At 36.4% G+C, this 27,507-nt stretch overlaps 1 protein-coding gene across 4 annotated transcripts in view; it reads right to left on the minus strand.

Moving 5' to 3' along the window:
- Nucleotides 1-11,742: 11,742 nt before the first annotated feature.
- The window catches only part of CACNA2D1 (calcium voltage-gated channel auxiliary subunit alpha2delta 1), a 513,328-nt gene continuing 497,563 nt past the window's right edge, over nucleotides 11,743-27,507 (minus strand). For all 4 annotated transcript variants that reach the window (XM_073809606.1, XM_073809607.1, XM_019940505.3 and 1 more), the window contains one exon: nucleotides 11,743-15,824. In XM_073809606.1, coding sequence (XP_073665707.1) covers nucleotides 15,708-15,824 — 117 coding nt within the window. In that variant the 3' untranslated portion in view covers nucleotides 11,743-15,707. The remainder of the gene's footprint in view (nucleotides 15,825-27,507) is intronic.

Below are 27,507 nucleotides of genomic sequence, written 5' to 3' on the forward strand. Positions count from 1 at the left end.
CCAGAGCTGGTGTTGGCTTGCTAGTAGGCAGGGCCAAGATGAGGTGAACTCGAGGCTCATGCAGGCCTGCTGGTTGGTTGGCTGGGTCCTGACAAGCCGGGCTGTGGGGCTGCAGTGATCCTGCAGCTTGTGTCTGCCTGTAGGTGGGTGTGGTCAAGGCCCAGGGGATCATGGGTGCCAGGTGGAGCCAGGTCCTATGATCTCTGGAAGAAGGGTCCTAGGGGTCCTGGAGCTAGTGTTGTCCTGCTGGTGAGTGGGCCCAAGTCCCAAGGAGGATGGCCGAGGTGTCTCAGAGCTAGTGATGGCCTGCTGATGGGTGGGGCCAGGGTTCAGGGGGGTCCCCGGGCTGGCGCCAGCCTGCTAGTGGGTGGTCTCTGTTTTGCCATGGCAGGCTGTGAGGCTGCAGTGGTCCCGGGGCTTGTATCCTCACATTGTTGTGTGAGTCTAGGGCCCAGGTTGTCCTGGGGCTGATGCCAGCCCACTGGTGTGTGATGTGGGTTGTAGGGTTAGCAGTGGCACTCTGATGAGCAGAACCAGGTCCCAGGGTTTCTGGCTGTAGGACCCTGGTGGTCCTGGAGTTGGTGTTGACCTGCTGGTGGGTGGGGCTAGGGCCCCACAGGGTCCTGGGGCTGGTGCCTGCTTACTGGTGGGTGGGCCCCTGGCCCAGGAACTCCTGAATTTGGTGCCTGCCCACTGGTAGGCAGAGCCAGGTCCTGGGGTCTCTGGCTGCAGACCCTGGGGGTGGTCCCTGAGCTAGTCCTGAAGCACTGGTGTGGGACCATGGCCTGGGTCCTCTGATGGGCAAGACCATGTCCTGGGGCAGCTATGGGCTCAGGGGTTCCTAAGGAAAACTGTCTGCTGGTGGGTGAGGCTGTGTCCCTACACTTTTAAGCTAGAGGGAGGATTCCAAAATGGTGCTTACTAGCACCAGTGTCCTCAAGGTAGAATAAGCTCCCAAATATGGCTGATGCTAGTGTCTCTGTCCCCAGAGTGAGCTTCAGATGCCTCCTGCCTCTAGTAGGCTCCGTAATATCAGCAGGTGTGTCTGACCCAGGCTGGGTAGCTTGACGTGGGTCTCAGAACTGTTGCTCCTTGGGGAGACCTCTTTTAACTTTTCGTTATCCTCCTATTTGTGGGTCGCCCACCCCGAGGGTATGGGTCTTGACTATATTGGGTGTCTGTCATTTCTTATCAGCCTTGTTGTGGTTCCTTCTTTATATCTTTAGTTGTAGATAATCTTTTCTATTAGATTCCAGGTTTTCTCATCAACAGTTGCTCAATAAATAGTTGTAAGTTTGATGTGAACAGGGGAGCTCAGGGTCTTCCTACTCTGTTATCATGGCCACCTCCCACCTACTCTCTTCTTAAATACCCAAGAAGCACACTTTTTTTTTTTAATACACCACATTTTCATAGATTGTAACAGAGATATGTTCCAAATATTATTGCAGTCTGTGGCAGGAGGTATAATCACACCAGAGAAGGCTCCAGAGAGATGGCAGCATTTGAACTGGGTTTTCAAGTGGAAGTGGAAGTTAATAGGGGAAGTTAGAAGTGAGAATCGTGTGTTCAGGCACTGAAACATGTTGTATTTGGATAACTGTAGGTAGTTTGGTAAGACCTGAGGTAAAAATTGCATTTTTTGGTGTTGGGATGGGAATGGGAGGGAATATTAAGTTGGATTTAGGTAGAGGTCAACTCCTAATTGATATCATATGTCTTCCAAAGGAATTTGTATTTTATTTAATAGGCAATGAGGAGTCATGGAATGTTTTTAAACCAGAAAATGATGTGGTTAGGGATAAATTTTAGAAAAATAAAATAGCATGCAGGATGGATTGAAGTGGAAGGAAACTCAAAGTAGGGAATCCAGTTGGGAACCATTTAAATAGTCTGGGGCATTTGAAATTCTGAAGCAAGAAAGTAGCACTGGACATGAGAAGTGGATAATTAAAAGGTATTTAAGAGCTAAGTAGGCTTGTCAGAATTTGGTAACTTAATGGCACAAAAGACTCTAGTTTAGGTGGCTAGCCCTCTCTAACTAGGTCTTTTTTTTTTTCACACACACACATACTGTATTTTATTTTTACAAGAGATAAATAGACTGACACCAAGCATTGTAAATGGATAACCACAAGAAAAGCAACAATGATTGCAATTACCAAACACGAAACACACTCACACTATGTCATAATATTGACATTCAGTCCAGGAATCCTCCACTGTAACAGTTTCTTTACTTTGCAGTGAAAATTGATTTGTATATTTTTTGCCTCTGCGTCCTTGTGGGATTTTTTTTTTTAAATTCAAACAGAAAGTCACAAAAATTGTAATCATCCTCATCAGTTCACTCAGTCCCGTGTAATTAAATTTTTTTATCTTGATCTTTTGTTAGCACTTTTATGAGTTCATCAGTTTTCCATTAGAGTTATGAAAATGCTTATTCATTCAGTTCAGCAGTACAGTTACCAGAAACCTGTACTTGACATGCAGAATCAAAAAGGAGAAGAATATATTGAAATATAGATAATAATTATTTTCGTGGCATGTGTTTAAGACATCTAGGAATGGGTATCAAATGGCACGTGGAAATTTGGACCTCACAGAATATAAAAAGGCATGAATTTTTTTTTTTACTCTTCTCACTAATTTTTTTTATTTTGGAAAATATAGTTATTTTTAATGAATATAATTATTTTTATTTTTTTGCTTTACCAGCTTTTTTTAACATCCTTATTGGAGTATAATTGCTTTACAATGGTGTGTTAGTTTCTGCTTTATAACGAAGTGAATCAGCTATACGTATACATACATCCCCACATCTCCTCCCTCTTGCGTCTCCCTTCCCCCTTCCCTATCCCAGCCCTCTAGGTGGACACGAAGCACCGAGCTGATCTCCCTGTGCTATGTGGCTGCTTCTCACTAGCTATCTACTTTACATTTGGTAGTGTATATATGTCCATGAAAAGGCATGAATTTAATAAAATCAGAGAAGTGACTAATTTAGAGTGTGATAAGTAGAGAAGTAAGGATGAAATTCTACAAACATATTTATGAGTCAGGTGAGTTGGAAAATCTTGAGAAGGAGTAGAAAGAGAAAGAGAGTGAGCAGGAAGTCAGTGGAGCATTGAAACCCAGAGAAATCTTGAGTTTTAAGGAGACAGAATATGACAGGTAGAACACATTGAGATTGGAATGTCATCAAAAGCAGTTTTTGGAGAGAGGTGGAGATGAAATTTCAAGAGATTAGAAGTAATAGTAGGAAAGCACGTGGTAATTGAGCACAGAAAAATTTCAAGAAGGTTTGCAATAAAAGGAGCAGAGAAAATGGATAAGGGGCTATATTTTAGTTCAGGGAAATTTAAGTATAGGCCCGTCAGTAAGAACGAGTTCCTTCTTGCACAGCCGAAGCTGTTATCTGAAGTCAAAGGTTCTCCTCAGGGCTAACATCACCATCTGCTACACTGTTATGTCTATATTTACTGTGCTCCAGGTGTCTAATTGTTTTTTTTAATTGAAATGTAATTGACATATAATATTGTATAAATTTAAGGTGCAAGACATGTTAATTTGATACATTTTATATATTGCAATATGACTGCCATTGTGGTGATAATTATAATTTCTATCCTGTTACATAATTATCCTTTCTTTTTAGTCTTTGGAATAATTCTAGTCTCTCAGCAAGTTTAATGGTAACAATACAGTATTGTTGCCTGTAATCACTGTTCTGTGCATTAGATTGCTACGACTTATTTACCACTTGTTGCAAGTTTGTACCCTTAAAAAATATCTGTTCTATCTCCCCACCTCCATCCCATGGTAACCATCATTTTACTCTTTTTAGGAGTTTGGATTTTTAGATTCCACATGAAAGTGATATCATGGAGTACTTGTCTTCCTCTGCCTGACTTATCTCACTTAGTATAATGCATTCAGTGTTCATCCATGTTGTCAAAAATGGCAGGATGTCCTTCTTTCTCATGGCTGAATAATATTCTGTAATTATTAATAATAATTTATATATGTATGTATGTACATTGTATTTTTTTAAAGGTAACAAACTTGTATACTGAGGTAGATACTTTTTTTTTTTAATGTGACTCCTTTTGGAAATAGGGTCTTTTTAAAAATAATTAATTTAATTTATTTATTTTGGGCTGTGTTGGGTCTTCATTGCCACGCACGGGCCCTCTCCAGTTGCCGGGAGCGGGGGCTACTCTTCGTTTCCGTGCATGGACCTCTCATTGCAGTGGCTTCTCCTCTTGCGGAACACGGGCTCTAGGCTCGCGGGCTTCAGTAGTTGTGGCACGCGGGCTCAGTAGTTGTGGCTTGCGGGCTCTAGAACACAGGTTCAGTCGTAGTAGTGCACGGGCTTAGTTGCTCCGTGACATGTGGGATACTTCTGGACCAGGGTTCGAACCTGTGTCCCCTGCATTGGCAGGTGGATTCTTAACCACTGTATAAATATACCCCACTTCTTGTTTATTCATTCACCCACTGGTGAGCACTTAGGTTGTTTCCATATCCTGGCTATTATGAATAATGCTACAATAAACATGAGAGTGCATATATCACTTCGATATCCTGTTTTCATATCCTTTGAGTATATTTCTAGAAGTGGAATTGCTAGATCATATGGTAGATCTACTTTTAATATTTTGAGGAACCTCCATATTGTTTCTATAGTGGTTGCACTGTTTACATTCCCACCAGTAGTACAAAAGTGTTCCCTTTTCTCTACATCCTTGCCAACACTTGTTATTTCCTGCTTATTGATAATAGCCGTTCTATCAGGTGTGAGGTGATATCTATTTGTGATTTTGATGTGCATTTTCATGATAATTTGTAATGTTGAGCATCTTTCATGTACCTGTTGGCCATTCGGATATCTTTGGAAAAATGTCTTAGCTCCTCTGCCCATTTTAAAATCAGATTATTTGGAGGTTTTTTGTTTTTGTTTGTTGTCTTTTTTTTTTTGCTGTTCTGTTGTATGAGTGCTTTATATATTTTGGATATAAACCTCTTATATACGATTTGCAAAATGCTTCTCCCATTCAGTATGTTGTCTTTTCATTTTGTTGTTTCTTTTGCTGTGCGGAAGCATTATAGTTTTATGTGGTCCCATTTGTTGAGTTTTGCTTTGGTTGTTTGTGCTTTTGGTATCATATCCCAAATTTTTTTGCCAAGACCAATGTAGAGGAGCTTCTTCCATACATTTTCTTCAAGGATATTTATGACATCAGGTCATATGTTTAAGTATTTGATCCACTTCAAAATTTTTGTGAGTAGTGAAAGATAGGGGTCCAATTTCATTGTTCTGCATCTGTTTATGCAGTTTGCCCAACATCATTTGTGAAGAGACTTTTCTTTACCCATTGGGGGTTCTGGGCTCCTTTGTTGAATATTTAGTTGACCATATAAGTAGGGTTTTTAATTCTGGGCTTTGTATTCTGTTCTGTTGGTTTTTGTGTCTATTTTTAATGCCAGTACCATACTGTTTTCATTACTGTAGCTTTGTAGTATAGTCTGAAACCAGGAAGTGTGACATTTCTGGCTTTGTTCTTTTTCCCCCACAGTTGTACTGGATATTCAGAGTCTTTTGTAATTCCATACAAATTTTAGGATTGGTTTTTCTATTTCTGTGAAGAATGCTATTGGTATTTTGATGGGGATTGCATTGAATCTATAGAAGACTTTGGGTAGTATAGATATTTTAATGTATTAATTCTTCCTATCCATGAAGAAGGGGTGTCATTCCATTTGTTTGTGTCTTTTTTGATTCCTTTCAGTAAAGTCTCATCATTTTGATTGTTCATATCTTTCACTTCCTTGATTAATAGATGCTATTTCATTGTTTTTTTGATGTTACTGGGAATGGGCTAGTTAGTCTTTATTCCTTTTTCTTATGTTTCATCTTTAATGGAGAGAAATGCAACTGATTTTTGTATGTTGATTTTATATCCTGCAAGTTTACTGGAATCATTGATTAGTTCCAACAGTTTTTTGGTGGTGTCTTTTTATTTATTTTTTATTGGAGTATAGTTGCTTTACAATGTTGTGTTAGTTTCTGTTGTACAGCAAAGTGAATCAGCCACACGTATACATAGATCCACTCTTGGATTTCCTTACCATTTAGGTCAGCACAGAGTATTGAGTAGAGTTCCCTGTGCTATACAGTCTGTTCTCATTAGTTATCTCTTTTATACATAGTAGTGTATATACGTCAGTCCCAATCTCCCAATCCATCCCACTCGTCCTCTGCCCGTGATATCCATATGTTTGTTCTCTACATCTGTGTCTCTATTTCTGCTTTGCAAATAAGTTAATCTATACCATTTTTGTGATTTTCTATGTACTAAGTCATATCATCTGAAAATAGTAACAGTTTTACTTCTTCCTTTTCAATTTGGATCCCTTTTATTTCTTTGTCTAGCCTAATTGCTCTAGCTAGGACTTTCAGCACTATGTTGAATAGGAGTGTGAGAGTGGGCATCCTTGTCTTGTTCCTGGTCTTAGAGAAAAATCTTTCAAATTTTCTCCCTTAACTATAATGTTAGCTGTGGGTTTGTCACATATGGCCTTTAGTATGTTGAGGTATGTGTTCCTTCTACAACCAATATGTCAAGTGTTTGTACCATTAAAGGGTGTTGTATTTCTGTCAAATGACTTCTTTCTACATCTATTGGGATGATAATGCGATTTTTAAATTTCATTCTATTAATGTGATGTATTACATTAATTGATTAACGTATGTTGAAGTATCCTTGTATACCAGAGAACATCCCTCTTGGTCATGGCGTGTAATATTTTAATGTGTTCTTAAATTTGGTTTGCTAATATTTTGTTGGAATTTTTGCATGTATAGTCATCTGGGATATTGGTCTAGTTGTTTTTGATATTTGGATGAAGACACCCAGGATAATTTGGCTCTTCCACCTCCCTTCTTCCCAGCCCTGTCGCTAAACCCAGCTCAGTTTCCACCTGGCCCTGTTCTCCAGCTTACCATCAGTTTCTTATTACCAAGATCTTTTATTACAATGTGACTTTTTACAGTTAGTAATAATGTTTATTTACGTGAATTTTTGGATGAATTTTCTCCCCATGTTCTTCTACAGTATTGCTCCTTGTATTTCTCATCATTGTATCCATAGCGTCCCACAGTGTAAAAACTTTGAAGTTCTGGCAATATTCCTCACACGTTAGAAATCCTCTTGATGCCAAGTTTCTCTAGGCACTCTTGAAATCATCAGCATCAGAATGATCGAACTTCCGAGATAAGAAGCAGAGGCTGAACAACTCTTAGATTGTGACTATTATCATTTTTATATCCAAATATTGGTGGAGTCAATAGTATAAATAAGACTGACAAGGAACAGAAGGTTACAGATGTTACATAACGTGCCCAAGTTGGGGAGCTGTGATGTGGACCCAGGTGGTCTGACTGGAGAGCCTGGCATCTGTGTTATGTACTCAGTGGTCTTACCTCAGTCAGATATTTGAGGTTCTATGGATTAGATGGACAGGGAAGTTTGAAATCAATCTGAACACTAATCTTTTTAGTGGGTTTTTAAAAGTTTTGGTTAGCCTTTTATTTTATTAAGGAAAACATTACTTAATTAAATACAATATCTATCGAAACCAGATTGTCAAGTAATATTATTTCCTGTTATTCTGACTTGCCATATCATTTGCCGTAAGAATGAACCTATTGACAAAGTTCTCTGATAGTATTTATAGAAATCTGTGGTTCAACCCTATAAGACATTTGATATCATCAATATGACTAATAGGAATAGAATTTCTTGTAGTAGAAATTGTCCTAATAGTGGTTCTGATTATCAACCACAATCAAAACTATTGGTTATCAGCTGTGTACAGCTATAGAATCTGGATTTGAAGAGAAAATAAAACATTAAAAAGTATAGCCTTCAGAAAAATTGTAGTTGAGTTGGAATCATAGTGTATGTTACAATAAAACATGTTCAAAAAAGGGGTTAATTAAAAAAATTGAACCAGTAACATGCATCTAAATTGGGTTTCGAGAAGTCTAATTCAGAAATAACCTATACCAGAACTGTCACACCTGTCATCTAAGATGCCCCCGGGTAGTGTAATGCTTGCTGTATGCTAGAAACAGGTGAGATTCTGAATTAGAGTGGGTCCTGAGTGTCAGTATTTTAAACAAAACAAAACTAATGAAACCTCCAATAAGGGTTTCTAAATGAGTCAGTGTTGAGAATCATTATTCTGGAGTATATATTCCAGAGCATGAGAGAGTATATCATCTTTGTATCCTCAGCACCTCACAAAAATCTCATTCACAATATTTCTGAAGAGTAAGCCCTCATGTTCTCCTCCAGACTTGTCCCGCCAATCCCTGCTTCTAGTGCCCTCCACTGTTGCCTAACTTGGGGGACTGCATCCCTCTGCACAATATTAAACTTCAAAAACCTGGGAGTAATTGTAAATTTTGTCCTTTCTTTTTTAGTACACAAGGAAATCATGATGTTCTCTCCTTTTTCCCTTCTAAGTGTTTCTAAAATCAGTCCACTCTTCTTTATCTAGCTTCCTATGCCAGTCAACAAAAAGTTCTCACCTTGACAATAGCCTCTTAATTGGTCTTCTTCCCTGTAGGTGTTCTACCAGTAACCCACATTTCATCCAGTGTTTTTCCTGAAATGCGAATCCGATCAAACTGTTCTCTGCTTAAAAATCTTCAGCAGCTTCCAGCTGCCTAAACACCCCATGTCATCCAGAGAGGACCCCAGGCTCTGGAGCTTTTTCTCTTCAGCCTCATCTTCCACTTCATCTCTACCTACTGATCACCCACCCCTCAAGCCATACTGAACTCATATTCAGCTCCCTCGTTTCTTGCATGCATCTCTCAGCTTTCACACACCCTCCTCTATTTGAAACAGTACTGCTACCCCTTTCCCTCAACTCAAAATCATGGCAGCCTTTTCTGGCCACTCAGTCTAGGTTATTCCTATTCCTAGTTCCATCAAGGAAGGAATTGCTTTTTATCTTGTATAAGGCTCTACTTCTAACACTTTACTTGTATAAAGAATTAGTAAATGTCTTAAATGACAAATGATGCAGATAATTAGGATCTTAAAAGCTCTAGGCCAAAATGAGGATTATGATGACTGGGAAGATGATTGTGATAGTAATTCGTAATACTAATGGAGAGCATTGTTGAGAACGTACACAGTACTGCGCCCTATACGTTAATTATATCACTGAGTCATCATTACAACCCTACTGTGCAGTTACTCTTTTATGGATGAGGAGGCTGAAGCTTGGAAACATTATGTAATTCGCACAGGGTTACAAAGCTAGTAAGTGGTAAAGTCAGAATCCAAATCTAAACAGCAGATTGCAGTTACTACTTGGCTACACTGCCTTCATGATAAGGACTAAGTCAGTAGTTATCAGATGTAGGAATTTTACAGCTTAGTATAATTTTGAAATTAAAAAATGAGGGATTAGAATGCATATATGACATGTAACCTGTTTATTAACAATTTCGCTATTTATAATAGTTATCATCAACTATCCCATAATTTCACAAAAGATAGATCATTGTTTCTTAAACAATTCTAAACAAGAAAAGAAACTATCTGGAAAAGAGCAGTCGTTCTCAATATAGGAAATTGGCAATGTTACTCCAATCTTGGTCCGTTAGGCACTGTCCTTATATCAATGAAAATGTTATAAGTAACCTTTTTTTGTTTTGTTTTGGTTTTGTTTTTTTTTTTTTGCGGTACGCGGGCCTCTCACTGTTGTGGCCTCTCCCGTTGCGGAGCACAGGCTCCGGACGCGCAGGCTCAGCAGCCATGGCTCACGGGCCCAGCCGCTCCGCGGCATGTGGGTTCTTCCCAGACCGGGGCACGAACTCGTGTCCCGTGCATCGGCAGACGGATTCCCAACCACTGCACCACCAGGGAAGCCCACAAGTAACCTTTAAAGACATGTTAGGGTCCTGAGATACTCAAGAACTATTATTATTATGATAAAGCATTTTGAAAAATCCATGCACCTAAGAAACTCAAAATTTGAAAAAAACTTCATGAGTATGCATTTTGGTAAATATATTTTAATGTACTAATAATTACACTGTATAGTCAGATGACTGAGTCCAGATTTAAACTTTAAGACATTTGTGGCAGAAACAGGAAAACTGCCTAATTTATCATTACAATAAATGTGTTGAAGAAGTGTTAGGTTAAATCTAGCACAAGCGACCCTGGTATATGCTGATTTTTAAAAAGTTCATTATAATAGATATGAACCTGTGACATGATTACTAATTATGGCAAATTATATTGGCTTTCCAATTATGCAGTAATGTTAAATTTATTTCTTAAATACATTTATTAAAAAATATAGAGTCCATTTAAATAAAAATTCTATTAAGCAGCATTGTCGATTATACACCAATTTATAGAAAATTGTGTTGGTGCTTTGTGAATAATAACCCGACTTAAAGATATAATGAATTTGAGAATCAAGAAGTGCCCAAGACCTTAAACTTACTAGAACTTCATACCAGTAACTAAAAATTTTCAGTGGTCACCCAAAACTGAAGGTCAGAGGCAATATGCCTTTCAGATCTAACATTCTAAGGCCTAGTTGAGTATACTGCAAAGAGAAGAGACTGTCAATATGTGTCTGTGAATGTTCAAAATTTTTTTTTAATTCTAGGTTTATTACTCTAGGAAGTAATGGGGCAAATGTGCTGCACTGGATGTTTGATTTTCCTGTCTGTTTTAAGTAGAGGTGTTCTGAATGTGTTTGCAGGCAGAGGGAAGAAAGCCTGTACAAAGGGGAGACTGAAAATGCTTGAGAAAGGAGAATTGATGAGGCAAGGTCCCAAGGGAAGAGGTGGGGATGGGATCAAGATGATTGATAGAGGAAATGAGGGTAGCTGGGGAGTAAGAGGATTGATTGAGGAGATAAATTGGTACAGAATGAAGCCAGATGTTCAAAAAGCAAATGTTATCCACCTCACCCTTTTAAGTAGGGTTTCCTGTTAAAATGCCTTGATCAGAGACTAAGGGTCAGATTTTCCAGTAATCACCATCATTGGTATCCACATACTACATTCCTCCCCTGTGTAGGTATTTTCGCTCTTATAGGAGTCCCCAGAATGAGAAGTAGGCTTACATTATATTAGATTCCACATAACATCAGGCGCATTACTTATTAGGTGAACATAGGGGGGCAGGTGGTAAGCTGGTCTAAAGGTAAAAGGCATACAACAGTTTAAAAAAACAAAAAAACCTCTTTATACTGTACTTCACGGCCCTAGCTTCTGTTTGCTATAAACTAGCTAGGATAGATATTTAACTGTTAGTCAGATGTATAAAAGATATGCACGTTTCAGACATTCTAACTTGTTTCTTTCAAACTATTTTCCCAAGGTCCTTAAAGAAACACGGAAACATTATTTTTGCCTAGAAAAAAGTTTTTTCTTACAGAAGTCAAAAGTCTGTTTTAATAAGTTTCTAAACGCTTTGATGGCAAAAGCACGTGTGAGAAGTGTCAGAGTCTCAAGGAGTTGCAATTTCATTTGTTTGTGAGTTGAGGTTTGTAATTGTAAAGGCAACTTTCATAATCCCAAATTTTACTTCCACAATCTAGAATTCTCTGCCCTGGAAAGCCTGCTTTCTTAAACTGTATGTATGACAGAGACCTCTGTTTCTTTCAATTGGATTTTAAATAAATAATCAAAACTGGTGACTTTAAATGATAAACTTTTATTCTGAATATACTGTTTTTGCACAGGATTTAACACAACATTTTCTGGGATTATAAATATTTTTATAACAGTAATATACAAATTTTTACAAAACGTTTTTATCGGGCTAATTTCCACAAAAGTGTCGAGAGAACATAATAAAGGGGAGAAAAGATCTTTTGTTCACAAAGCCACTTGGCCTTTTGCATGGATGCACACTCAGCACTTCAATAAAAGTATCCCTAATAATATGATCCAACAACATACAGCACAACAAAAAAGACAGCTTTGTCAGGTCACACTGTAAACCCAATTGGCATCTATTCAAGACAGTATCCCATTAGTCTCAGTGGAATTTCTTTGAGTTAACCTTGTGAACTAGAAATAAAGTAGATGAAACTTGGTAAGGGTTGTCTAAGACTTTGAAATTCTGGAATTTTTTCAAGAAATCAAGAAACTTCACACTTTTGCTTTACTGATTTGCTCTTTACAGAAATGTACATGGAATAATAGCAATGCTAACATTCTGCTATGGGAAAGCAACACACATTCCAGATAATTGTAAAATATTTGAAACTGCGGGCAAGTGAAACCATCATTCTATGCTATGCTTAAAAAAAAAGTCACAACCTCCATTTTGTTACACTAGGTCAGACTCTGTACCTCTAGACACTTTAATGTCAACTAACATGATTAATGGAATAGTTCAGAGTTTTAATAAGACATAGAATTTAAGCTTTGGTGGAGAGAAAGATTTAAATGAGATGTAAAATACAAGAGAGCATCAAATAAGCAAGTAACACTTGGGTTGCAAAGGTCACTTAAAAGGGATACTGCCTATTTGAACCCTGTAAGGCCAGTTTTAAAGTTAATAAAAGGAATATTATAGGAAAACTTACAAATGGCAGCAACACTGTCTTGTTTTTTCCAAGTTAAGCAATGACGCCTCAAGCATTAGAAACATGAAAAAAGATCATACTAAAATCTTATAGGCCCAGGACCTAAAAGTCTCTTCAGTCAAACTTGCTAACTATGTCATGTTAAAAACCTGTTACAAATATGGACCACGATTGGTGTTTGGCAGTAATGCTGGTTGTTCAAATGAAAAAATATGAACAAACCATTAATGCAAAGTTCATTCCTGTTATTCAACAGCAATGCAAGACTTTTGATTCTGTTAGTGACAAAATACATTAAGCTGCATGAGCATAGCAAAAATTAAGTAAGCAAAAGGGGTTTAAAAGCTTTTTTCTTGATCTCTTGTACTGTTTAGTCTTTGAAAATCAGTATTTATAACAGGCTGAAATTTAAGTTCTTGTCAACAATAGAACTCACAGAAAAATCCTAAATTAAAGATAACAATTGGATGGGACGAGTGTTACTGTCTTTCAAAAAATTACGCCAAATGCGTGAAGACTAGTATTAGGCACGAGAATAACGTTCTTACCCAATTTATTAACGTATGTGTGGTTGTTATATGTTTATTTTATAACAGAAAACAAAGGATCACGGCAAGACTCGTGCATGTAAATATATTTTGATGGCAAGTGAAATCAAATAGGACCCTGCCAAGAGATGCCAAGTTTAACTGTGATTAACACAACAACAATGTAGTTGATGAAAACATTATTTCAGTGACATTAGCCATGAAAATATATTTAATAGATTTTAAAGATAATTTTAAGGTAGTTTGTTGTATGCTGGAAGCAATTCAGTTGTTTAAATGTGCATCGTTTATATACACAAACTAACATAACTGTATATTTCGATATCCCCTTCCCAACACTTTCATGATTTAAAATAGTCTAGCAAAAGTTAACAATAAGTTTTAAATATTTAATTAACAAACAACATGATTTAAACATATTGTTACTAGAGTGAGAAGTTCCATATTTTTTTAAATCACTTTGGTGTTTTCTAAAACGTCAGTACCAGTTACAAATGAGACTACAAAATCACAACAATGCATTAGAAATGGTAACTGATGTCAACTCTTAGAACAATAGTTGGCAAAGTGATTCCATTTTCCCCTCCCCCCATTTTTAAATAAAAAAATATTTTAAATAAGGAAATGTACACAAATGGTACCTAGGGTATATTGGTGGTGGAGGAAATTACAAATGTATGCAAAGCTAAAAACAAAACAAATAGACCTTTTAAACTATGCTAAAGAATTGGTTATATCTTTGATATATGAAGCATATTAAAGCATGCTGGATAACGTTAATAAGATTTTTACTTAAAAATGGTATATAAGAAAATTTCCAGCATAGACACACACCAATATTTGGCATGTTTGAAAAAAGAACAAATGCATTTTACCATTAAAAATATCTGCATACTTCCAGCAGAATTATTCCCTATAGTTAGAGTTACACATTCATTGTTTTTACCCTTTCTTCAAATACTGTTTACCCCTGAAAATAATCTTTAAAAGCATAAATAAATTCTGCTACCATATTACTCTATAATGAAATATCTAATTTACTACACTAGCCATTTTCACTAATGAGGCTGTATAAAAACAATTTTGATTATTCACAATCAAGTATTCGTGTGCATACATATAGATTCAAGGTTTCCTTTTTGTTCAGATTATTGTAAAACCCTCATCAAACTGCATGGAAATTTTGGTCAAGTGATCATACCATTTAAAACAGAGGGAACAAAAGCAGCAGCAGCAGCAAATCTGGGATTGTAGGTGCTGCTATTCCAGCGAATAAAGAGGAAACCTAGGGTGAATCTTCATTGAGAACATATATGTACTCTTCAAAAAATAAATGTGTCAAATCTGATTTATGTACTTAAAATATCTGTACATAGGTTTTCAGGCAAAAGCACGAATCCGTATAAAATCCATTAATTCCCATTTCACCATTTACCTAATCCAATCATTCAGCATTTACACTGCACAGTATATTCAGAGTAGTTTAACGACATTTTAAAAGATGACTTAAGTGCATTACATTGCAAGGTTCAGATTCTTACATAACAATAATGTCACTCAGTTAACTTTTCAATGGACTATACTCTACAGTAAGAGAAAAACAAACCGAAAGTTAAAATAGCAGCAGCATCATGCAAAATACCCTTGGTGGCCAAAGTTCATTTATCACAAGAAAAAACATTTCCCCTCCCCCCAACAAGCTTTCCTTAGAGCATTTTGAAATATCTGGCTAGCACTACAGAACTTTACTGTGAACAAAAAGAACATTGCATCAAAGCGTTTATTAAGGGCTCACATTTATGAGGAAATATGTCGCATATTAATTCTACCCTCAAGCACCTTTAATTTCTTAATTATTTTCAAACAACCAATTCATTACCCCACCAAAACTTGGTCATCATTTGTGTTATATTTCTGGCAGAGAAGCCATTCTTCATAAAGCATTTTATTCATGGCAATTTTTATCGTAGAAAATAAGCCATAATTTCTATTTTGACAGATTACACCGATGTTAATTATCTCTCTCTCTCCCTCTCTCTCTCTATGTATACGTTCAATAATAATTACTCAAAGCAGCAAATAATTTTGAACAGAAGAATAAGGAAAAAATAACTTTCTTTTCCCCTAGAGATTTTCTTGGTAAAAGAACAAGGATTGCAGCAAGTCAGAATTCCAGGTCCAAATTAAGATAATTTGTGTGATTCATAAACTGTGTGGGGAGCCCTTTTACATGTAATCACCAACAATGCAACAACAAATTCTCAAATTTTCCAATAGAGAGCATGTATAGTATTTTGCTTTGATGTTATATATAGATGATGCAGGGTTCACACTTAAGGATCTGACACCCTGACATGCAGCCAGCGGGTGCCTTAAGAGTCTGTGTCTTAGAGTGATGCCACGGGATGGTCTGAGCTAGTGGTCTGCTGATTCCACAGTTGACCCTCTTTTAATGCAACGGAGGGCTCATGTTTTGGCAGGGTCTGGAGTTTAATATGCAGATTTGGTTTCAGAAGGTCATAACTGGTAGTGTCTGCTGCCAGATAAAAGCCAAAGTAGTACACACTGGATTCCGATGATGGACCACAGGGAGGGACTTAACCCAGAAACACCCCCGCAGTCGGTATAATCCTCCTGTTGGAAAGAAAAGGAAAACAGAAAACTCCTGAAAAATATTTAGTAAGACATCTCCCAGAGCACGCCGTGTTTAGTCCACTTCTGAACTCACCTTATAAAGCTGCTTTAATTTGAATCCAGATAATTTACACTGTCCTAGATTTTACTGTTCAACAAGTTTAGATAAAGCCGTTTTCCTAGTACCGTTTGAAGAATGCTTTACATTTTTAGTTGTAGATTCTGATGATTATGAAAGGAAATACTTTATGCTGTTTTGAGTGATATTCCAATTTCTAAATTGAAAAACCTTACTTTCACAGTATTAAATATCCTTCTATATTTATAAGTACAAGATATAAAAATAAAATTTCATAGTCTATTTTATAATTCCCAAGAATTATGATATTAGCAATTATGCTCAATAAGGCAAAGTCTGAGATTGGTAAAATAAATAAATTTGAGAAATGAACTTCTATTTTCCCTATCCCTTATATCCAATTTCAAACGTGAATATATCATGCTGCACATGTAGCATCTGGACCTTCATCAAGAATTAAAATGAAGAATAATGTAGTTGAACCCTAAAAGAAAGGACACTCTGAAAACCTATATCCAAAATAAAGAGCTAAGCTAGCAGGAGAGGTTTATCCTGTTTAGAGAACCATGAAATACAAGCTACATATTTGCTCATTTGGATCCCCCACCCCCCCCGTCTAGTGGCAGATCATTAGATTCCTTGCTAACACAAAATTATTCTTTACCTTTTATTCCTAGGTTCTGTATTCTGTAACATTTTCTGCATCCTCTGATTCCTTTAAATATACTGAATTTCATTAAAAAAACTTCCTATCTTAAGAGGTACAAACTATTAGGTATAAAATAAGCTAAAAGGATACCTTGTACAACATGGTATATAGCAACATTTTATAACTATAAATGGAATAAAACCTTTAAAAATTGTGAATCACTGTGTTTTACACCTGTAACTTAAATAATATTATAGGTCAACTATACTTCAATTAAAAAAAACAACAAGAAAACCTCCCTTCTAATTATTTTCCTAAACATCTTTCAAGAATTCACTAATCCAAGGTTCATCTTCCAATAATCAAAATAATAGGTTATGTAAGAAAATAAATTTTCTAGTCTGAATAATTTTACAAAGACTCTGAGCTCCCAGAGACTAAAACATTGGCTCTTTTTGCTCATTAGGGTTTAATACAGTGCCTGCCACCAAGTAAATAACGCTTTCTTCTTGAATTGTATTCTAAGGCAGCAGAAGTCTGTTAAAGAGAATTCTGAGGAAAAAAATCTATTAAGGAAAATTTTATTTTTCAAATCCCAGAAGTGGGATTGCTGGATTATATAGTAATTCTATTTTTAATTTTTTGAGGAACCTCAAAATTGTTTTCCACAGTGACTGCACCAATTTACACTCCCACCAACTAAGTGTAAGGATTCCGTTTTATCCACATCCTTGACAGCATTTGTTATTTCTTGTCTTTGTGATGATAGTCATTCTAACAGGTGTGAGGTGATAACTCATTGTAGTTTTGAGTTATATTTCTCTGATGTGTACTGATGTTGAGTATTTTTTCACATACCTGTCGGCCATCTGTATATCTTCTTTGTAAAAATGCATATTGAGATCCTTTGCTTATTTTAAAATCAGATTAGTTTTTTGATCTCGAATTATATGAGTTCTTCATATATTTTGGATACTGGCTCCTTATCACATACATGATTTGCAAACATTCCCTCCCATTCTATGGGCTGTCTTCTAATTCTGTTGGTTTCCTTTGCTGTGCAGAAGCTTTTAAGTTTGATGTAGTCCCACTTTTTCATTCTTGTTTTTGTTGCCTTTGTTTTTTTATGGTGACAAGTCCAAAAAGTCATTACCAACACCAATGCCAAGGAGCTTACTCCCTATATTTTCTTCTAGGAGTTTTATGGTTTCAGGTCTTCAAGTCATTAAACCATTTTGAGTTGATTTTTGTGTATGGTGTAAGACAGTGGTCCAGTTTCATTCTTCTGCATATGGCTGTTCAGTTTTTCTAGCACTCTTTATTGAAGAGACTTTCTTTTCCCCAATGTATATTCTTGGTTCCTTTGTCATAAATTAATTGACCATATATGCATGGGTTATTTCTGGGTTCTCTATTCTGTTCCATTGGTCCGTGTCTTTTTTTATGCCAGTGCCATACTGTTCTGATTACTGTAGTTGTTTAATCTAGTTTCAAATCAGGATGTATCATGCATCCGACTTTGTTTTTCCTTCTTAAGATTGTGTTGGATATTTGGGTCTTTTGTGGTTTCATATATGTATTTTAGGATTGTTCTAATTCTGTGAAAAATGCCATTGAAATTTTGATGGGGATTGCATGCAATCTGTAGATTATTTTGGGTGGTACGGACATTTTAACAATTCTTCTACTCTATGAGCCCTGAATATTCTTCCATTTATTTGTGTTGTCTTCAGTTTCTTTTATTAATGTCTTATAGTTTTCAGTGTATAGGTCTTTCACCTTTTTGGTTACCTTTATTCTTAGGTATTTTATTCATTTTGATGCAAATACAAGTGGAATTATTTACTTTCTTAATTTCTCTTTCCGATAGTTCATTATTATGGTATAGAAATTCAAATGATATTTGTATATTAGTTTTGTATCTTGTAAATGCTTTTCCTGCATCTATTAAGATGATCATATGATTTTTAGCCTTCATTTTGTTAATGTATGGATTACATCAATTGATTTGTGGATTTTGAACAATCCTTGCATTTCTGGAATAAATCTCACTTGATCACGGTGTATGACCCTTTTAATGTGCTGTTGAATTAACCTTGATAATATACTGTTGAGGAATTTTTCATCTATTTTCATCAAGGATATTCGCCTAAAATTTTCTTGTAGTATCCTTGTCTGGTTTTGGTATCATGGTAACAAGGCTGGCATTGTAAAAGTGAATCAGGAAGTGTTCATTCCTCTTTAATTTTTTGGAACAGTTTGGAAGGACAGGTATTAATTGTTCTTTGAATGTTTGGTAGAATTCACCAGTGAGGCCATCTGGTTGTGGACTTTGTTTCTTGGGAGGTTTTTGATAACTGATGCAATCTTCTTACTAGTAATTGGTCTGTTCAGATTTTCTATTTCTATTTTTTCATGATTCAGTCTTGATAGGTTGTATGTTTCTAGGAATTTACCCATTTCTAGGTTGTCGAATTTTTTGGCAATTTTTACATTGTCTTGCTATTTCTCCCTTTAAGTCTGTTAATTTTTACTTTATATATTTAGGTGCTCCTATGTTGGGTGCATATTTACAAATGTTTATATCCTTTTGTTGGATTGACCACTTTATCATTATGTAATGACCCTGACTGTCTCATTACAACTTTTAAGTCTATTTTGCCTATGTATACCCACCCCAGCTTTCTTTTGGTTTCCATTTGCATGGAATATCTTTTTCCATTTCAGTCTGTGTATGTCCTTAAAGTTGAAATTAGTTGACTCTAATACACAGCATACAATCATCTCCTATTTTTTTTAATAGATTCTGCTACTCTATGTCATTTGATTGGAGAATTTAGTCCATTTAACATTTAAAGTAATTGTTGATAGATGGTAATTATTATTACTACAATTTTGTTAAATTGTTTTTGAGCTATTTTGAAATTCCTTTGTTCTTTTTCTCTTATTGCTCTCTTCATTTGTGAGTTGATCATTTTCTATAGTGGCATGCTTAGATTCCGTTCTCTTTATCTTTTGTGTATCTACCATAGGTTTTTGCTTTGTGGTTATCATAACAACTGTTATAAATATAACATTTTATGTAAGCCTCATAATATTTAGTGTTATAAATAAGTTGATAACAACTTAAGTTCAAATGCATTCTAAAACCCTACACTTTACTTCCTCCTCCATGCTTTGTTTTTTATTTCAAAATTTACATATCTTTAGTCTGTGTATCCATTACTTATTGTATGATAGTTATTTTCACTATATTTGTCTTTTAACATTCATACTAGATATATAAGTGATTAACCCACTATCATTACAATATTAGATTATTCTGAATTTAACTATATATTGGTCTTTACCAGTGAGATTTATACTTTCATATGTTTTCCTGTTACTAATTAGTGCTGTTTTGTTTCAGCTTAAAGGAACACCTTTAACATTTCTTGTAAGGCCAGTCTAGTGGTGATGAACTCCTTTAGCTTTTGCTTGTCTACAACTCTTCTCTTCACCTTCAAAGTGGAAGGACAGTTTTGCTAGCTAGAGTATTTTTGGTTGGCAGGTTTTTTTCTTTCAGTACTTTGAATATATCATGCCACTCCCTGCAGGCCTGCATATTCTGGTGGAAAGATCCTGGTAGCCTTAGAGGTTTCCTTGTATGTTACAAGTTGTTTTCCTTGCTGCTTTTAAGATTCTCTCCTTGTCATTTACTTTAAAAAAATTTTTTATATTAGAATATAGTTGATATACAATGTTAATTTCAGGTGTACAGCAATGTGATTGTTTCACATAGACATATATCTACTCTTTTTTCAGATTTCTTTTCTTATATAGGTTATTATGGAGTGTTGAGTGGAGTTCCCTGTGCTTTACAGTAGGTCCTTTTTGATTATCTATTTTACATACAGATCAGTGTGTATGTGTTGATCCCAACCTCCTAATTTATACCTCCCCCAACGTTTCCCCTTTGGTAACCATAAGTTTCTTTTTGAAGTCTGAGAGTCTGTTTCTGTTTTGTAAATAAGTTCATTTGTACCAGTTTTTAAAAATGCCACATATAAGTGATATCGTATGATATTTGTCATTGTCTGACTTATTTCATTTAGTATGATAATCTCTAGGTCCATCCATGTTGCTGCACATGGCATTATTTGGTTCTTTCTTATGGCTGTATATATGTGCCACATCTTCTGTACCCACTCCTCTGTTGATGGACATTTAGGTTGCTTCCATATCCTGGTTATTGTAAATAATGCTGCTATGAGCATTGGAGTTCATGTATATTTTCAAAGTATGGTTTTCTCCAGGTATATGCCCAGGAGTGGGATTGCTGGATCATATGGTAGCTCTATTTTTAGTTTTTTAAGGAACATCCAGACTGTTCTCCATAAAGGCTGTACCAATTTACATTCCCACTAACAGTGTAGGAGGGTTTCCTTTTCTCTGCATCCTCTCCAGCATTTATTGTTTGTAGACTTTTTGATGATAGCCATTCTGACTGGTGTGAGGTGATACCTCATTGTAGTTTTGATTTGCATTTCTCTAATAATCAGTGATGTTACGCATCTCTTCATGTGCTTTTTGGCCATTTGTATGTCTTATTTATTTTTAATTAATTTTTATTGGAGTATAGTTGATTTACAATGTTGTGTTAGTTTCTGCTGTACAGCACAGTGAATCAGTTATACATATACATATATCCACTCTTTTGTAGATTCTATTCCCATATAAGTCATTAGAGTATTGAGTAGAGTTCCCTGTGCTACACAGTAGGTTCTTGTTAGTAATCTCCAAATTTACCCCTCCTGGCCCCCCCCCCCCCCATATCCCACGGTAACCTTACATTTGTTTTCTATATCTGTGACTCTATTTCTATTTTGTAAACAGGTTCATTTGTACCATTTTTTTAGATTCCACGTATCATCTGTATGTCTTCTTCGGAGAAATGTCTTTTTAGATGTTCTCATTTTTTGATTCGGTTGTTTGGTTTTTTTTTGATATCGAGCTGCATGAGCTGTTTCTCTCTTTTGGAGATTAATCCCTTGTCTGTCACTTTGTTTGCAAATCTGTTCTCCCATTGTGTGGGTTGTCTTCGTTTTGTTTATGGTTTATTTTGCTGTGCAAAAGCTTTGGAGTTTAATTAGGTCCCATTTGTTTGTTTTTATTTTCATTACTCTAGGAGGTGGATCCAAAATATCTTGCTGTGATTTATGTCAAAGAGTGTCCTGCCTCTGTTTCCTCTAAGAGCTTTATAGTATCCAGCCTTACATTTAGGTCTTTAATCCATTGAGTTTATTTTTGTGTATGGTATTAGAGAATGTTCCGGTTTCATTCTTTTACATGTAGCTGTCCAGTGGTCCCAGCATCACTTATTCAAGAGACTGTCTTTTCTCCACTGTGTATTCTTGCCTCCTTTGTCACAGATTTACTTTTGATAATTTAATTAAAATATGTCTTTGTATGGGTCTCTTTTACTTTAATTGAAATATATTTGAAATATAACATTGTGTAAATTTAAGGTATACATGTTAATATAATTTATGTATTGTAATATGATTGCCATTAAAGTGATAATTAGCTCCTCTATCACATTACATAGTTGTCCTTTTTTTAGTAGTTGTAATAATTCATTTTTAATCTCTTAGCATATTTGATGAATATAATCATTTTCTATATTCACTATACTGTGCATTAGCTCTCTAGGGCTTACTTACTGCTTATTGTAAGACTGTGCCCTTGAACAACATCTGTCTTATCCCCTAACCCCCATTCCATGGTAACCACCATTTATTTCTGTTTTTATGAGTTTGGCTTTTTAGATTCTACACACAGTACTTGTCTTTCTCACTTAGCATAATGTGCCCAAGGTCCATCCATGTTGTTGCAAATGGCAGGCTGTCTTCCTTTCTCATGGCTGAAAAATATTACATTGTGTAAGTATAAATCCCACTTCTTATTTTATCCATTGGCTGATGGCCATTTAGGTTGTCTCCATATCTTGGCTGCTGTGAATAACGCTGCAGTGAATGTGGGAGTACAGATATCTCTTCAAAATCCTGTTTTCATTTCCTTTGCACATATACCCAGAAGTAGAATTGATGGATCATGTGGTAGATTAATTTTCAATTATTTGAGAAACCTCCATATTGGTTGCAGTAATTTACATTCCCACCAACAGTGTATAAAGGTTCCCTTTTATTCACATCTCCCCAGCACCTGTTGTCTCGTCTTCTTGATGACATCCATTCTAACAGGTGTGAGGTGATAGCTCACTGTAGTTCTGTGTTTCCCTGATGATTAGTGATATTGAGAATCTTTTCATGTGCCTCTTGGCCATTTGGATCTCTTCTTTGGAAAAATGTCTAGTTTTTCTGCCCTTTTTTTAGTTGGATTATTTGTTGTTTATTTTTCTTTGAGTTTTATGAGTTTTTAAATATATTTTGGATACTAACCCCTTATCTGATACATGGTTTGCAAAATTTTTCTTGCATTCTGTAGGATGCATTTTCATTTGGTTAATTGTTTCTTTTGCTGTGCACAAGTGTTCAAGTTTGATGTAGTTCCATTTGCTGATTTTTGCTTTTATTGTTTGTGCTTTTGGTGTTATATCCAAAAATCACTCTCAATACCACTGTTGAGAGGAGCCTCCTCTCTGTTTCTACTAAGTTTTATAGGTATTAGGACTTGTGTTAAATCTGTGATCCATTTTGAGTTAATTTTTTGTGAGCGGTAAGATAGGGGTCCAATTTCATTGTTCTGCATGTGTTTATCCAATTTCCCCATTACCATTTGTTGAAGAGACTATCATTTCCCCATTGGGTATCCTTGGCTCCACTATCAAATATTAGTTGACTGTGTATGCAGGGGTTTAATTCTGGGCTCTCTTCTGTTCTGTTAGTCTGTGTCTATTATGCCAGTATCCTACCCTATTTTAAAAATTACTGTAGCTTTGTAGTATAGTCTGAAAACAGGACGTTCGATACCTCTGGCTTTGTTCTTTTTCCTGAGAAATGCTTTGACTATTTTGCAGACTTTGTCACTTCATACAAATTTTAGGATTTTTTTTTTTCTATCTCTGTGAAGAATGCCATTGGTTTTTTGATGGGGATTGTGTTGAATCTAAGGTGACTTCGAGTAGTACAGACATTTTAACTGTCAGTTCTTAAGGTCCATCAGCATGGATGTCTTTCCATTTGTGTCAACTTCAATTTCTTTTAGGAAAGTCATGTAGTTTTGATTGTACAGAACTTTCACTTCCTTGGTTAAAGTAATTTCTGGGTATTTCATTGTTTTTGATGTTATTGTGAGTGTGACAGTTTTATTTTTCAGACATTTCATCCTAGTGTATAGAAATGCCAACTGATTTTTGTATGTTGATTTTATATCCTGAAATTTAGTCAAATTGTTGATTAGTGCCAACAGTTTTTTACTGGAGTTTTTTATATACAGAATCATATCATGTGCAAATAGTGACAGTTTTACTTCTTCCCTCACTATGAATTTGGAGGTATTACCTCTTCCTCACTTGGTTTGGATGTATTTGGATAACTCTTATTTGTAACTCTCTGGGCTTCCTGGATTTGGGCATCTGTTTCTTTTCCTAGGTTAGGAAAGTTTTCACTCATTATTTCTTCAAAAAGTTTTCTGCCCTTGTCTGCTTTTCTTCTTCTGGGACACTATAACGTGAATTTCGGTCTGCTTGATGTTGTCTCATAAGTCCCTTTAGCTATCTTCACTCTTTTTTTAAATTCTTTTTTCTTTTTGCTCCTTGATGAGATGAATCACTGCCCTGTTTGTGAGTTTACTGATACTTTCTTCCACTTCATCCGGTCTGCTATTTGAACTCCTCACTGCTGAGTTTTTCAATATAGTTATTGTATTGTATTCTTTGGCTCTGTGCCTTCTGTTTGGTACTTTCTTGTGTTTTCTTTGTTCAAATTCTCAGTTCACGCATTCTTATCCGGACATGGTGACCATCTTTATGACCAAATTTTGAACTCTTTCTCATGTCAGTCACTCTTCTCTGTTTTATTAAGGCCTGTTTGTGGAGTTTTATCTTTTTCTTTTAAAACATATTTTTCTGTCTTCATTTTCCTTGACTCTCTGTGTTGGTTTTTCTGCATTAGATAAAAGAACCACCTCTCCCCGTCTTGAATTGGCTTTTTCTTCTTGGATCCCCGTAGTTGAGGACGTGCTAACATCTGTCAGTGTCTCAGTGGGGAAGACTTCAGTCAGCATCAGGTACAGCCTGATTGGAGGCCGGATTCTCAGGCAGTAGCTTTCAAAGCATACCAGAAGACCTCTTTCAGGGCAAGACTGAGAGACGGGCATTTCTCTCCACTCCCTCTGTCCTGAATTGAGGGAATAGCCAGTTGAGAACTATTTGTTTGCTATGGTCCAGGATCCTTTGGTGCTTGTGAATGCCAGCCCTGCTGGTTACCAGAGCCAAGTGATAAAGGGGTGTGTCCTTTGGGCAGCCACCTCAAAGGCCAGGATGCCAGGTGGGTTCACAAGCTTCTTTTAGGAAGGCACCACTGACCTGGAGTGGGACAGAGGGTCAGTAGGCATAGGCTACCCCTTCCCCTGTCTCCAGGGAGTCTTGCAGTAAGCCCCCAAAGCTGAGCTAAATTAGAAGCCTTACTTGCAGGCAATAACTTTTAAAGTATGCAAATAAGCTCTGTGAGGAAATGACTGGGAGAAGTGCATTTCTCTCGGCTCCTGTTTCTCTGAGCTTTGGAAGGATAGCCATGGTGAGTCCTTGCGAATCTGTTAAGAATTGTTTCTTTGTTGGCTATAGTCCTGTGGGTCTCATGGACACAAGCACCATTAGGCGTTCAGAGCTAGGAGTTTTGGGGGCCCACCCCCCCATGAGAGTCTTGGGGCGACAGATGTTCAATCTAAACCCTTCACTGCTCAGGGAGAAGCTGGGTGTTGTGAGTTCCCTTCTAATTTTATGCTGCTGTGCTCAGTGTGGGGTTTATGGAGATAAAGTTCCTCAGCCTTTCCTACCCATCTGGATGTATATTACGTTTGCCCAGTGCATAGGGGTTGCTCATCTACTTTCTAGATTTATATACTTTCTAGATGTCTTTCAGAGGGAACTGCTCTGTTTATAGGTGTAGATTTGGTAGGTCTGTGGGTTCAGGTGAGCTTTAGGCAACCTATGTTGCCATCTTGGACCAGAACCTCAATAACTCACACTTTTATATCTTCAGCCCTGAAAGTTCCGCTGACCTCCACATTCATTGATCACTATCACCTCTCCTTCTGATCCGCAGAAAGATCTCAAACTTGTCCCCAAATAAATATTATTTTTCTGAATGACACTTCTAGGAGTAATGGATCAGGTCAAAGACAACAAGTCATCTGTGATTCCTCCTTTTTTCCCTCAAATCTAATCTATCAGCTTGTCCTCTTAACTCTAGCTTCAAAATATAGCCCCAAACTTACTACTTACCATATCATGTCCAAATTACCATTACTTCTTGCCTACACTGCTGCAAAAGCTGCCTCACCTCTCTCTCTGCTTCTACTCTTGCCCTTTAACAACTTTTTCTCCAAAAAGCAGTCTTCTTAAAACTGTAAATCAAATCCTTTCATGCTCTTCTTGAAATTTCTCATAACAAAATCCAAATTTCTTATGAAGGCCTAAAAAGCCTTAGGTGGTCTGCAGCCTGCCTGCTTCTCCATCTTCATCCTATATTCCTCCCCCTCCCCTCACCACTCACACTGCTCCGATAACACTAACTTGCTCTGCAACAGGTCAAGGTATTACTATCTCAGGACTTCTGCACTTCCTCTTCTCTTTGTTCAAATACCTTTCCCTTTAAGTAGGTTAACCAGGTAAAAAAACAGGGTGCTGAGTTACATATGAACTTGAGATAAAAAATTATATTTTAGTATAAATGCATCTTAAATATCTCATGCATAGAAGAATGGCCTGATACACAGTAGGTGTACTGTAAGTACTCGATAAATGAGTAGTGTGTACTCCAATGAAGCACTACATATATTGATGGGTTAGAAACACTGTAAACGTAAAATACTAACTTAAAGGCTTAATTGTCACTTCACCAGGAGAGCTCCCCAGTTCTAGTTAAGTATTAATTTGATGGAATGGAAAATTAGCACGCATACAAGACCCACTGATGTAGTAACGTCAAATACATCCTTATGTTCTAGAAATGTTATGGAAAGAAAAATATTCTCTCTGGCTCTGCTTCCATTGTTTTTATTTTTATATTTCTAGTGGGTTTTTTTGTGTGTGTGTGGGTTCATTTCCTCTGTGTGATGATGAGATATGTCTGTTTCAGTCTGGGAGGTGGTAGTTCAGATAACTTATTTGGAGTCCCTGAAGTCTGCATGTAGATTCACACTGAAAAATCTGTCCCTTCAGTTTCCTGATCATGTTTTCTCATGTGTTTTGCATGGGCAACCACATCTACCAAGACTTGTAATTATTATATGGAAGTAAATTATGAGATACATTCTAAAAACATTCTAAATCACAAATGCATAGATGTGGGAGAAACCTCAGCATTTTTTTCTATCTTAAAGAAAGAGACCAAAATCCCACTAACACCACGACCAGAAAACTCACTCTGATTTTTAAAGATTATTGTAGTAGATAATAATAACAGACTGGTAGCTGGTTTCAGCTTAAAATAGTAAAGGGATACAGTGCCAACATTATATACATACGTTTTAAAATACGAGTAATGTAAAAATTTAATTTTAAAATTAAATAATTTTAAATGAGTAATTCTAAAATATGAGTAATTTTATTTGATTTCCTTCCAGGGATCTCTTTCAAAATACTCTTAGTAAAGATATCAACTAAGAATCCCTCATTCTTTTTTTCTTTCCCATTACTAATTAAAAGAAAAAGATGTCTAAACCATAGTTATAGTCATGATTTCACCCCAAGGCTTACTTTTTAAAACCAGGTATGCTAGTGAGTAAAATCC

Source organism: Tursiops truncatus, chromosome 9, assembly GCF_011762595.2.
Source record: "Tursiops truncatus isolate mTurTru1 chromosome 9, mTurTru1.mat.Y, whole genome shotgun sequence".
Classification (NCBI taxonomy): Eukaryota; Metazoa; Chordata; class Mammalia; order Artiodactyla; family Delphinidae; genus Tursiops; species Tursiops truncatus.